Source organism: Capra hircus, chromosome 18 (assembly GCF_001704415.2).
Source record: "Capra hircus breed San Clemente chromosome 18, ASM170441v1, whole genome shotgun sequence".
In the NCBI taxonomy this organism is placed as follows: Eukaryota; Metazoa; Chordata; class Mammalia; order Artiodactyla; family Bovidae; genus Capra; species Capra hircus.
In genome coordinates, this window is record NC_030825.1 from 21,635,236 (window position 1) to 21,650,267 (window position 15,032).

The 15,032-nt window shown below is 36.8% G+C and overlaps 1 protein-coding gene across 1 annotated transcript in view; it reads left to right on the forward strand.

Moving 5' to 3' along the window:
• The window catches only part of ITFG1 (integrin alpha FG-GAP repeat containing 1), a 294,559-nt gene that overhangs the window by 208,822 nt on the left and 70,705 nt on the right, over positions 1-15,032 (forward strand). The window contains exons 11-12 of the mRNA XM_005691951.3: positions 1,683-1,833; positions 4,411-4,516. Coding sequence (XP_005692008.3) covers positions 1,683-1,833; positions 4,411-4,516 — 257 coding nt within the window. The remainder of the gene's footprint in view (positions 1-1,682; positions 1,834-4,410; positions 4,517-15,032) is intronic.

The following is a 15,032-nucleotide window of genomic DNA, read 5'->3' on the forward strand; positions in this document are numbered from 1 at the left end:
ACCTTTCTTACAATAGAACTTTCTTTTCTAAAATGCTCAAACCCAAAGTAATACCCAAAATAATATTTTCACATGAAAAAAGAAGTCTGTCTTGATAGTTTTATTTAAAATAATTATTAGAGAGAATTGAACAGTAATAAAATTTAAGCCTTTTAGCTTATTATTTTCTATGTAACATAAAGGGACATGAAGGAATGTAAATATTAGAAATTGTCTAATACAGGAGTATAATCTATTTACTAAAGTTACTTCTGTATTTAGAGAAAATGTTTTTACATGGCATAGTGTTGCACTACATAAATAAGAGTGGTGATAGTATAAACAGTTTTACTAAGATTGAACTGAATGGCAGAAATTGTTCTAAGTGCTTTGCAGTCAGTATTTCATTTGTTTTTTATAACAATTCTGTAAGTCCTTATTGCTCAGCTTACAAATAAGAATCTGAGTCTTCAAGAGGTGAAATAACTTTTTTTAAGGTCACATAACTGCTAAATGACAGAAACATAATTTGAATCCAGGTAATGTGATTCGAAAATCCAAATTTATAAGCACATTGCCTATAGAGTAAGATTTTCAAAAGGGAGGACTTCATAGCTATGCAAAATACAATAGTTTTTTTTTTCTATCTTTTATCTGAGAGGTGCTCAGCCTACTATCCATCTGGGAAGCTAAAATTCTATCATTGTAGACTTACTGCTTTGGGTTTGTAAGACTTAGGGATGTCAAGAATCTCCAGTTAAAATGCAAATATTCACCTGAGGAATTATACACATCTAAAGGGATTATGGTGACTGCAGCCATGAAATTAAAAGATGCTTACTCCTTGGAAGAAAAGTTATGACCAACCTAGATAGCATATTCAAAAGCAGAGACATTACTTTGCCAACAAAGGTCTGTCTAGTCAAGGCTATGGTTTTTCCAGTGGTCATGTATGAATGCTAGATGGACTGTGAAGAAGGCTGAGCACTGAAGAATGGATGCTTCTGAACTGTGGTGTTGGAGAAGACTCTTGAGAGTCCCTTGGAGAAAGGAGATCCAACCAGTCCATTCTGAAGGAGATCAGTCCTGGGATTTCTTTGGAAGGAATGATGCTAAAGCTGAAGCTCCAGTACTTTGGCCACCTCATGCGAAGAGTTGACTCATTGGAAAAGACTGATCCTGGGAGGGATTGGGGCAGGAGGAGAAGGGGACGACAGAGGATGAGATGGCTGCATGGCATCACCGACTTGATGGACATGAGTTTGAGTGAACTCCAGGAGATAGTGATGGACAGGAAGGCCTGGCGTTCTGCAATTCATGGGGTCGCAAAGAGTCGGACACGACGTAGCAACTGAGCTACTACTAAAGGGATTATGACAGTGTCCAGGAACTCAGAAATGAAACATGGGTTCACTGGCTGTGGAGCAGCAAAGGAGAGCAGAGAGATAGACTTGGGAACCAAAAAAGAAGAGAGAGGCCAACAACTGACTAACCTGAGGACTTTTGCCAAAGGCTGAAAACGGATAGCCAACAACTTAATCTTTTTATGTTTCGGGACAGCAATTATTAAGACATTGAGTTTTTTTCATATTTCTTCAGTATAGACCATTTACCATCTCTTTGATTCTAGGATATACAGCACAGCTGATGCTAGTCAGCATTGATATGTTTTATTAACGAAATACCTCTCCTTTGTCTCACAGCAATCAGCAGGCCTTTTTACTGGAGAATGTCCCTTGTACTAATGCAAGCTGTGAGGGGGCGCATCGTATGTTTAAAGTCTACTGGGAGCTGATGGACCTAAACCAAATCAGAGATGCAGTGGTTGCCACCTTCTTTGACATTTACGAAGATGTGAGTTCAGAGCTCTTCTGTGTGTTTGGAATCTAATTGCCTTCTACCTTGTCTCACTTTCACATCACCCTATTTAACCAGACAATAGATGAGATAATGAAAGCAAACGAGTTAATTAAAGAAAACCCCTTTTAATGTTAAATGACAGAAAGAACAAATTAATTGATACCACTGGCTGATCAGAACAGTGAAATATGAAAGCGTCTTTATCTCATTTTATGCCTGTTTAGATGAAACCACTAGAGAATTATGCTCATGGCAATTGTGCATGTGCCCAAGTAGAGAGAACAACAGCCGACAGATGACAGACCCTTAACCCTGAGCAGGATCACAGAAGAATGAGTTCAGTGTGCTCTCTCTCTTAACCTTGTGAGCTAGAGGTGGCATCTATTGCCCCAGATTCTTATGACTGTCCTCTGTTCCAGGTGCCCTGGTAAAGGCAAACAGGGTCCTGGTTTTCTTCTTTCTAATGTCAAAAGCCAGTTTTGGGGGGAAAAAGTAAATTCTGATAAAAATGCATTAAATTCCAGAGTTAATATGTCACAATATATCGTTGTAAAATAACTTGATTATTTTAAAAAGTTAAATCTCCATCAGGACAATTATGTCCGACATTAACCCCGTTGGTTTTGTTTGGCTTTTGTAGGAGGCTGATCTTCAATTACAAGTATCTTCCAGGTCCTTGTTTTCCTCTGTCTCTCTGCTACCAACTCTTGTATTGATTCACTTTTTATAAGCAATTTCCAAGCATAAAAGTTATTGGGTAAAAATATAACAAGAGGAAAAATCAATAGAATTAACTGTAAATCAGCTTTTAATTTCTGTACATTAAAAAAACCATAAATGAAATTTAAAATTGCATCTAAACCTAGGAGATTAAATTAGCTATGGAAGAGTTAAATGATTAACATTCTTAACATGCGTGTGTGCATGCTAAGTGGCTTCAGTCATGTCCAACTCTTTGTAACCCTGTAGACTGTAGCCTGCCAGGCTCCTCTGTCCATTGGATTCTCCAGACAAGAATACTGGAGTAGGTGGCCATGGCTGTCTCCAGGGGATCTTCCCAACCCAGGGGTCAAACCCGTGTCTCTTATATCTCCTTCAATGGCAGACAGATTCTTTACTACTAGCACCACCTGGGAAGCTCACATTCATAACAGGCTGTGCTGTGCTTTGTTGCTCAGTCGTGTCCGACTCTTTGCCACCCCGTGGACCGTAGTCCGCCAGGCTCTTGTGTCCTTAGGGAGTCTTCAGGCAAGAAGACTGGAGTGGGTTGCCATGCCTTCCTCCAGGGTATCTTCCCAACCCAGGGATCGAACCCAGGTCTCCAGCATAGTAGGTGGATTCTTTATCATCTGAGCCACCAGGGAAGCCCACATTCATAACGTGAAAAGGGTTTATTCAAACTGATACAAGTCACCAGAAACTCCCACTGGAAAAACAACATGATTAAGTCAATTCACAGAAAAAAAAAAAAAACAATGTGAGGAAAAAAAACCTAACGTGAAAGATGGATCCTCCCTGTAGCTCGAGTAAAGAATCCACTTCTAAAGAATTCTATTTAGAAAATAGAATCTATTTTCTAAATTCTTAACAATTGCAATGCAGGAGCCCTAGGTTCGATCCCCAGGTTGGGAAGATCCCCTGGAGAAGGAAATGGCAATCCACTCCAGTATTTTTGCCTGGAGAATCTCATGGATAGAGGAGCTTGGCGGCCTACAGTTCATGGGGTTGCAAAGAGTCAGACACGACTAGGTAACTAACACTAACTAACTAATGTGAAAAGATAGGATAAATGATTGACCTCATAAAGAGTTAGCAGAATGAAAGTTTAAATGAACACCTTTTTTACCCCCAATTAAATTAGCAAAGCTTTCCACTTGTTTAGGAAAAAAGGTAAGAAGCAGCGCAAATAAAAAGTTACCTTCTTTCTCTGATGATTGGAAACATTTCAGTAGTCCATGTCAAAGGCCTTTAAAAATTAATGCATGGGGCTTCCATAGTAGATTAATGGTAAAGAATCCTCTTGCCAATGCAGGAGACATAGGTTCTATCCCTGATCTGGGAAGATCCAACCTGCTGTGGAGCAACTAGTCCCAAGTGCCAGAACTACTGAGCCTGTGCTCTAGAGCCTGGGAGCCACAACTGCTGAAACCCACACAACCTAGAACCTGTGCTCAACAAGAGAAGCCACCACAATGAGAAGCCTGGACACCGCATGCAACTGGAGAGTGGTTGTGGTGTGCAGGCTGCCTGCAGTGAGAGAAAAGCCGACACGGCAGCAGAGACCCAGCACCGTGAAGAATAGAGAAATAAGTTTTATTAATTCATGCAGATATGCCTGAAAGGAAATACAGAAGAGTAACATTTGTCTTCAGAGATTTAAATTATAGGTGTTTTTTAAAATTTTATTTATATTTAATATTCTAGGTTTTATATTTTTAATAGTATTTTTATTTAAAATATCAAGTTGAATAAGTAAGGTCTGTTTTTACATGATAAACATGTCATACATTTTCATCATTTTTTTTCAGTCAGTCCAGTAGTTTGTTCTTACCATTTTTATGTTTTTTCCAGGGAATCTTGGACATTGTAGTACTAAGCAAAGGGACAAAGAGTGATTTTGCCATCCATACCCTAAAAAATAACTTTGAAGCAGATGCTTATTTTGTTAAAGTCATTGGTGAGTATTTGTTTTATATGCTTTATTATTAAGTATTACCATCTGATTTTGTATTCTGTCAGTGCACATTTTCCAAACAGTAAAACATGCTTCTGTGTAACAACTCTCCAAAGCAGAGAGATCACCTTCAGTACAACACAACCACCCTGTTCAAATTTTGCCAGCTGTCCCACCAGTGGCTTTTTCCTTTCTGATCCAGAGTCTGTTCAGGAATACTACTGTCACATCTGCTCCAGTCTGGAACAGTTCGTTTTCATGCCCTTAGCAGTTTTAAAGAATACAGGCCTACACATTCTTTGCAGAAACGTCACTACATGGAATTTGGCGGGACCTATGCTGTGGCCTTTCAAAGCATCATATCAAGAAACACATGATGTTGCCCTGTCCCACCACCATGATGATACCCTTGATCATCTGGTCATCTTGAGGATGGCTAGTTTTCCCACCTTAAATTAACTTTTCCCCCTTTATAATTGATTAGTGTTTTGTGGAGAGGTATTCTGATACTTAGTATACTTTCTGCATATCAAATTTTACCAGTTTTAGAATCCATTGACAACTCCTGCCTAAATCAGCCTTCTATATGATTGTTGTCAGTGAGTAGTTCTCTGTTTCCAATGCTCCTGCAATTTTTAGTTGGCATTCTACTCTACATCTGCCATCTCCTCCCCCTAACACTTACGTTCATCATAGAGATCCTGAACATGTTGTGTTAAGTGTGTGCCTAAGTATTTTATTTTCTTTGACATGATTATAAATGTCACTGTGTTTTAAGTTTAGTTTCCATATACTTGTTTTTAGTGTATAGAAACACAGTTGATTTTTGTGTGTTGATCTTATATACTACAACCTTGCTCAACTCACTTATTAGTTCCAGGGGGATTTTTTAATTTTTATTCTGTGTAACTTTATTTTTTTCTGAACTTTTTATTTTGTATGGGATATAGCTGATTAACAATGTTGTGATAGTTTCAAGTGAACAGCCATGGGACTCAGCCATACATACACAAGTATCCATTCTCCTCCAAACTCCCCTCCTATCCAGGTTGCCATATAACATTGAACAGAGTTCCCTATACTATACAATAGGTCCTTGTTGGTTATCCATTTTGAATATAGCAGTGTGTACATGTCCATCCCAAACTCCCTGACTATCCCTTCCCCCACATCCTTCCCCCTGGCAACCATAAGTTCATTCTCTAAGTCTGTGAGTCTCTTTCTGTTTTGTAAGTAAGCTCATTTGTATCCTTTATTTTTAGAGTCCACATATAAGGAATGTCATTTGATATTTCTCCTTCTCTGTCTGACTTACTTCACTTAGCATGACAATCTCTAGGTCCCTCAATGTTGCTGCAGATGGCATTATTTCACTCTTTCCAATGGCCAAGTAATATTCCATTGTATATATCCACCACATCTTCTTTATCTGTTCTTCTGTCGATGGACATTTAGGTTGCTTCCATATCTTGGTTGCTATAAACAGTGTTACAGTGAACATTGGGGGGTGTGTGTGTATATATATATATATATATATATATATGTATCTTTTCAGATCATGTTTTTCTTTAGATATATGCCCAGGAGTGGGATTGCAGGGTCATCTGGTAACTCTGTTTTTAGTTTTTTAAGGAACTTCCATACTGTTCTCCATAGTAGCTGTACCAATTTACAGTCCCACCAACAGTGTAGGAGGGTTCCCTTCTCTCCATACCCTCTCCACCATTTATTGTTTGTGGGTTTTTTGATGATAGTCATTCTGGTAGGTATGAGGTGATATCTTATTATAGTTTTGATTTGCATTTATCTGATAATCAGAAATGTTGAACATCTTCTCATGTGCCTCTTGGCCATCTATATGTCTTGTTGGGAGAAATGTCTATTTAGGGCTTCGGCACAGGCAGAAGGATAATTTTCCTTCTGCCTGTGCCCTTACTGATTCCCACAACAGCACAGATCCATAGACTGCTCTTCAGACAGGAGACTTTCTGTGCTACAGAATTGGAGGGGTTCCCTAGCTCCCCTGAATCAGAACTAGCTCCTAGCTCTAATTTTTTTTCTCTTATTCCTGTCAGCTTTTAGAGCTTCTCATTCTGATTCTACTAATACTTAACACAAATTTCTAACAAACATATGTGAACCTATATTTCCTTGGATTGTTAAAATTTTAACAGTATCTTCACCTTTCACTTCCCAAATAAGATGAGACCTTTCAAAAGCTTTTGTCCCCTGCCTGCTTCCAGATTTTGTTGCAATAATGTGGAAATTTATTTCTGGATGATTGACTTAGTTTTACCTTTTTTTTTTTTGAAGGATAATTGCTTTACAGAATTTTGTTATTTTCTGTCAAATATCAACATGAATCAGCCATAGGTGTACATATGCCCGCTCCCTCTTGAACCTCCCTCCCATCTCACTCCCCATCCCACCCCTCTAGGTTGATACAGAGCCCCTGTTTGAGTTCCCTGAGACTTACAGCAAATTCCCGTGGGCTATCTATTTAACATATGGTGATGTAAGTTTCCATGTTATTCTCTCCATACATCTCACCCTCTCCTCCCCTCTCCCCATGTCCATAGTCTTTCTCTATATCTGTTTCTACACTGCTGCCTTGCAAATAAATTCATCAGTACCGTCTTTCTAGATTCCATATATATATGTGTTAGTATGCAATATTTATCTTTCTCTTTCTGACTTACTTCACTCTGTATAATAGGCTCTGGGTTCATCCACCTCAGTAGAACTGACTCAAATGTGTTCCTTTTTTCAGGCTGAGTAATATTCCATTGTGTATATGTACCACAACTTCTTTATCCATTCATCTGTCAGTGGACATCTAGATTGCTTCCATGTTCTAGCTATTGTAAATAATGCTGCAATGAATATTGAGGTACATGTGTCTTTATCAACTTTGGTTTCCTCAGGGTATATGCCTAGGAGTGGGATTGCTGGGTCATATGGTGATTTTATTCCTAGTTTTTTAAGGAACCTCCAAACCGTCTTCCATAGTGGCAGTATCAAGTTACATTCCCACCAACAGTGCAGGAGTGTTCCCTTCACACTCTCGCCAACATTTATTGTTTGTAGGCTTTTTGATGATGGCCATTCTAAGTGGTATGAGGTGATACCTCATGGTAGTTTTGATTTGCATTTCTCTAATAATGAGCGATATTGAGCATCTTCTCATGTGTTTGCTAGCCATCTGTTTGACAAAATTCAGCACCCATTTATGATTAAAACTCTTAAAATATGGGCATAGAAGGAACCTACCTCAACATAGTAAAGGCCATATATGATAAGCCCACAGGAAACATTTTTCTCAATGGTGAAAAACTGAAAGTATTCCTCCTAAGGTCAGGAACAAGACAAGGGTGTCCACTCTCACCACTGTTATTCAAGTTTTGGAAGTCCTGGCAACAGGAATCAGAGAAGAAAAAAATAACAGAAAAAGAATCCAGATTGGAAAAGAAGAAGTAAAGCTCTCACTGTTTGCAGATGACATGATACTATATATAGAAAACCCTAAAGATAACTATCAGAAAATTACTAGAGCTAATCAGTGAATTTAACAAAGTCACAGGATACAGAATCAATGCACAGAAATCACTTGCATTCCTATATACTAACAATGAAAAATCAGAAAGAGAAATTAAGGACTCAATCCCATTCGCAACAGAAAGAATAAAATATCTAGGAATAAACGTACCTAAGAAGACAAAAGAATGTGTATAGAAAATTTTAAGACACTGATGAAAGAAATCAAAGGCAACATAAACAGATATTCCATGTACCTGGGTAGGAAGAATCAGTATTTTGAAAATGACTATACTGCCAAATGCAGTCAACTCAGTGCTATCCCTGTCAAATTACCAATGGCATTTTTCATAGAACTAGAACAAAATATTTCACAATTCATATGATTTTACCTTTTGTACCTTCTATTTTCTAAATCCTTAACAATTTATAGCCGTGTTAGCCATGATCGTTTAAACTTAACAAGTTTTGCTAGCTATACTGTCACCATATACTTATATACCACATGTTTATCTTTCTTCATTCAAATTCTGGAGTGTTTCTTCAAGAGATTTTCAGAAAGGTATACATAGGTTAATATATTTTCTGAGTACTGGTATGTTTTAAAATATCTTCTATTTATTTATTTATTTTTTTACCAGTGCATATTCTTTATGTTTTTTTGTTTTTTTGTTTTTTTACTTTATTTTACTTTACAATACTGTATTGGTTTTGCCATACATTGACATGAATCCACCACGGGTGTGCATGAGTTCCCAAACATGAACCCCCCCTCCCACCTCCCTCCCCATACCATCTCTCTGGGTCATCCCTGTGCACCAGCCCCAGGCATCCTGTATCCTGCATCGAACATAGACTGGCGATTCATTTCTTACATGATAGTATACATGTTTCAATGCCATTCTCCCAAATCATCCCACCCTCTCCCTCTCCCTCAGAGTCCAAAAGTCCACTCTACACATCTGTGTCTCTTTTGCTGTCTCGCATACAGGGTCATCATTACCATCTTTCTAAATTCCATATATATGTGTTAGTATACTGTATTGGTGTTTTTCTTTCTGGCTTACTTCACTCTGTATAATCGGCTCCAGTTTCAGCCATCTCATTAGAACTGATTCAAATGTATTCTTTTTAATGGCTGAGTAATACTCCATAAAATATCTTTTATTAAGTACAGAATTTTTTAATTTATAATTTTTAAATTAATTTTTAACTTAATTTTAAAAATGAATGAAAGATAGGTAATCAATAACAGATAAAAAGTTTTCCATATACAGTCTAAAATAATGTCTAAATGACAAGAATGGCTGAAATGGGAGTCTTTATTTCACATGTGTCATTTGATTATGATATTTGCTTTGTATTCACATGTTTTAAAGAAATAAAAACTAAAGACATTTTCAGAGAAATGAATGTGAATAGCCACCCATAATCCAGGCAAGGGTTTTTCATTTCAAATGTTACTAAAACCATTATACAGTATTGACCTTTAGTTTTGACTTTCTATGATTCTTCTCCCAACCTGTACATTCATTTAGTGTTACAGTATTTATGCACAATTACGTCTGTTTTCTTTTGGTTCTGGCATTTGTATAAAGTAGCTAATGTACACTGAATCACAAAACCAAAAGTGAAAATTTTTATACTTGAAATATCTTTAAGTATACAAAGATATAATGTATAGTGTGGTTTAGCATGAAATGTTAAGGTCCTGAGCATTGTCATTTTAGAGAAAACTTACAGATTTCACATCCCATTGGTCATGTTTTAAGCTAATTTAATAACCAATAATGCACATAGCTCATTAAACATTTAATTGCAGTTTTCCATTTAACTCTGTGACTAGGCTGTCTTCTTAATTTCATTAATCGTTTTTAAACAACTTTGGTTTTTAAAGTCTAGGGGTATTAGAAATTACTTTTTAGAACAGTTTATTTAAAGGGGTATGATAAAATGCTATAATAAATCTCTTTAGACCTTTATGATGTGGTTATAAATACTAATAAATTATAAAAGTTGATGAAAGTATTAAAAATCCTTAAACTAGACTGTGGATCAACCAAGGTCACCTAGTTAGTAGAAAAACATTTATTGACAACTTAAAATGAGAAACATCATGTTGAGGTTGGACAGGAAACAACAAAATTCTATAAAGCAATTATCCTTCAATTAAAAAATAAATTTTAAGAAAAGAAAAAAAAATGAGATACTTCAAAACTAAAGAATTTAAAAAGTGTTCTTGATATCAAGAATCTCACAGTGCACCCCCCCCAAAAAAAAACACAGATAGTAGGAGGCTGAAATTTTATACCAATATCTGTCTTGTTGGGGCTTCCAAGTTGCTCAGTGAAGAATCTGCTTGCCAATACAAGAGACGTGTGTTTGATCCCTGGGTCAAGAAGATTCCCTGGAGAAGGAAATGGCAACCCACTCCAGTATTCTTGCCTGGGAAATCCTATAGACAGAGAAGACTGGCAGGCTGCAGTCCATGGGGTCGCAAAAGAGTCAGAACACAACTTACCAACTTGTCCATTTGCTCAGTCAAATAAACTATCTATCAATAAGAATTGATTAAATTATGTTGTATCCATACTTTTGTTGTTCAGTTGCTGAGTCATGTCTGATTCTTTGCAATCCCTTGGACTGCAGCACACCATCCTCCAGAGCTTGCTCAAACTCGTGTCCATTGAGTCAGTGATATATTCCAACCATCTCATCTTCTACAGTCCCCTTCTCTTGCCTTCAGTCTTTCCCAGCATCAGGGTCTTTTCATTAAGTAAACAACAACAACAAAGCGATGCTGTTAAATTTCCCTTTCTCATAGTGGGCCCTTTTATGTGTTTTAGCTGTTCCTAGTTTTTGTTATAGTTGCTTACAAAAATGTTTTACTGTACTTGTGTGTGCTCAGACACTCAGCAATGTCAAACTCGTTGCGACCCCGTACCTGATAAGAAGAACTGACTCATTTGAAAAGACCCTGATGCTGGGGAAGGTTGAAGGTGGGAGGAGAAGGGGACCACAGAGGATGAGATGGTTGGATGGCATCACCGACTCAATGGACATGAGTCTGAGTAAACTCTGGGAGTTGGTGATGGACAGGGAAGCCTTGTGTCCATGGGGTCGCAAAATGTTGGACACGACTGAGCAACTAAACTGAAACAATCAGCCCCCGGGCTCCTTTGCCTATGGGATTCTCCTGGCAAAAATACTGGAGTAGGGGGCAATTTTCTCCTCCAGGGGATCTTCCTAACCCACCATTTCCTCCTCCAGGGGATCTTCCTGACCCGCCATTTCCTCTTCCAGGGGATCTTCCTGACCCGCCATTTCCTCCTCCAGGGGATCTTCCTGACCCGCCATTTCCTCCTCCAGGGGATCTTCCTGACCCGCCATTTCCTCCTCCAGGGGATCTTCCTGACCCGTCATTTCCTCCTCCAGGGGATCTTCCTGACACCAGGATCAAAACTGCATCTCTTACGTCTCCTGCACTGGCAGACAGATTCTTTACCGCTGGTGCCACCTGGAAAGGCCTTTATTATACTTAGAGCCATATGTTTTAAACAAAAAATTTAATTGTCCCACTTCTAGGAACTGAGCTCTTACTATAATAACTTCTACTTTGGAACATTTAGGAGTCATTTGTTTTGTTCTGTTTTCTAAAGCACAAAGGATGGAATTTTTATTTTGATGTCACTGAGGAAGTTGCATCCTTACACTGACTTAATTCACTATTAGTACTTTTTATTTGTTCCTCAGCTTGACATTTGGAGTCTTAAAATAGTAATTTCAGAGTGACATTTATAAAAACATTTCCTTTTGATTATGTAAGAGAATTTTAAGGCATTATTCTTTTTTATTTGTAAATTTTTAATTTGGTATTTATTTTGCTTTTTCATTATAAAAGTAAGGCAGCCTATTGTAAAAACATTTGGAAAGTCTGGAAAAGTATTAATATTTTTAAAAAGCTGTGATCTTTACCACCCATTAGATACAGCTACTCTGAACACTGAGCATTCTGCTAGTTCCTAAAGCTTCAGAAGTAGCTGCAGCAATGAAAGCTGATGCTTTTAAATCCTGGAATCCATAATGACAGAATCTATAATTTATTTTATTTATTTATTTATTTTTTTAATTTTAAAATCTTTAATTCTTACATGCGTTCCCAAACATGAACCCCCCTCCCACCTCCCTCCCCATAACATCTCGCTGGGTCTATAATTTATTTTAAAAGACAAACAAGAGTAGCTAATATTTATTGTTTATCATGTACCAGGTCCTCTGTGTATTTTGCGTGTGTTATCTCATATAATAATACCTACGCATAATAATTTTTAATGACAATATTTGTCAAGTATAACTTTTCAAAATCTTATAATCTTACATATTCTGTAAGGAGAAAGAGAAAGTAGAAAATTTAGCTTACAAAACAACAAGTTATACTTCTGGTTCTTTTCTTCATTTCTGACTTTAGAGAGCACGTGTCATCCATTATCCAGCCTCATTCATTCAGCCTCTGCCTGTTCAAGGCTCCCACTTTTCTAGATAATTTTCTTGTATGTGAGCAGACTTATACAAAGTGAAAGTGAAGTTGCTCAGTTGTGTCCACCTCTCTCAGTCCATGGAATTTTCCAGGCAAGAGTACTGGAGTGGGTTGCCATTTCCTTCTCCAGGGGATCTTCCCATCCCAGGGATGGAACGCAGGTCTCTGGCACTGCAGGCAGATGCTTTACCGTCTGAGCCATAAGAACCCTTTAAAACCAGACTACTTCCCTCTGTGCCAGGTCAGAGTGTTAAGCACCCAAAGCAAGATAAATCCTGTTTGGAATCATAGGATTTGGAAGCTTTTGTAAACCTCATAAATTATTTTAAAACAAGGAAAGGTGAAGTGATTTGCATTGGCTCACACTTAATCGAATATCCTATACTGCATGATTAAAAAGCCTAAAAAGAGCTGAACTTCAGGTTTTTAGCCAGTGTTAGTATCAGGTAGTTACTTTGGGATTTGTTCTTGGTGAGTACTAATGACCTATATAGATGATGATTAATCTGATATGTACTGAAACTGACAACAACAAAAATCCTGTTGATAAGGTGAACTACTAACACATATATAAAATGTTTGCTATATTGTGTTTCTCAGCAACATTTAATTCAGTTCTTTCTTTGTTTTTGTAGAAATTACATCTAATTATAATATGTTTAAACATTAAAGCTATGTTTAAACCATACTGTGAACCTGTCACATTAATATACTAACAAAGATGAGAAGAGAAATGAAAATAAAAATTTTCCTTTTATAGCCTATTATTTGAAGAAACCTAATGCTTTTCAGACTTTTTAAAAATTTTATTAGTTCAAGGGAGAAAGACAGTAAGATGTATGTATGTGAGTAGGTGTGTTCCTTTTTTTCTAATGGTAAAACTAAAGGAGGGTCACAGAGGGATTTAGAGATAAAGCCAAAGCTAAGTAAACTTTCAGTGTTCCTTAAAAAGCAGTATAAAGGCTGAAAGTAGCCAAAGACTTTTTTTTTTCTGCCTTACGTCAAACATACCTAGTGAGTGCAGCCCAGAAATGATACAGTCTAAATATGCCTTTCCTGCTGCAGTACCCATATAGATGTCACTGGAAAAAAGGTCAGGTTGTTTTATAGCAAAATAATAATTTCAGCCTAAGAACAAGTTAACCTTTATTTGGGAGTTCTGTATTCCTAATTAAACAGTTATCAATATTATCAACAATATCAAACAATAAACATTCTTAATTAAACAATAACATTAATTAAGCCCAAGGATTAGTATTATTCCTTCTTGTGTCTTTAGTTGCAAAACCCAAGGAAATGCATATTCTATCTGTATTATGTAGACAACTCTTTTTATAAGACATATATGTGTGCAGACACACCTCAGAGATACTCGGGTACTCGGTTACAGATGACTGCAATAAGTGAGTATCACAATAATGTGGGTTAACAAGCTTTTTGGTTTCCCAGTACCTATGAAAATTATATTTATATTATGCTTTATTAACTGTTCAACATCATTATGTCTTAAAAAATTATAATTGTAATTTAAAAATATTCTATTGCTAAAATATGCTAAGCATCATCTGAACTTTCAGCAAGTCATAGTAATAACATCAAAGATCAGTGACCACAAATCATTGTAACAAATGATAATGTTTGAAATATTGTGAGAATTACCAAAATGTGACACAGAGACACAAAGTGAGCAAATGCTGATAGAACAATGGCGCTGATAGATTTGCTTGACACAAGGTCGCCACAGATCTTCAATTTATTAAAAAAAAACACAATATCTGACAAGTGTAATAATGCAAAGCTCAGTAAAACAAGATATACCTATATAGTATATATGACATGTATGATATGTATATCTATGATACATTTAAATCTTCTCATTATTATCCTATTTCACACTATTACAGTGTGAAACTTCAAATTTAATAGAGGAAGTCTTGTTAAAAACAAAAATAGATATAGGAACTCAATTTTTATCTTGCTGTATATAAAATGAGACTCAGGTAATTTTGAATAAGTACTCTCTCAACTATGCTAAACAAAACACAGACATTTTATCTTGTACAGAAAATAAAATAATTGAGTGGTTCATTGATTTCCCATCTTATATAAATATAGGATAATGTGTTTTTTAAATGAGTTAGTGTCTAGTGACTGCATGGTCTTTCAAAAGAGTGTCATTCCCTTTCTGACCTTGAGTAATGTGCTGGCCCAAGCTTCAGTTTCTGCTCCTGAAGAAAAAAGGGTGGGAGGAGGAGGGTAATTAGACTTACTTCACAGCCTTGCTGTGAGGATTGAGGAAGAGCATATATCAAACTTTATCATATGAACTTTGGGGGCTGGGTGGTACAAACATTCAGTCCATGACAGTGGATTATAATAAGTTGGTAACAGTATCTGGATAGTTGGGTTAAAGTGATTTTTATTTTCTCCTTCTTCCTTCTCTATATT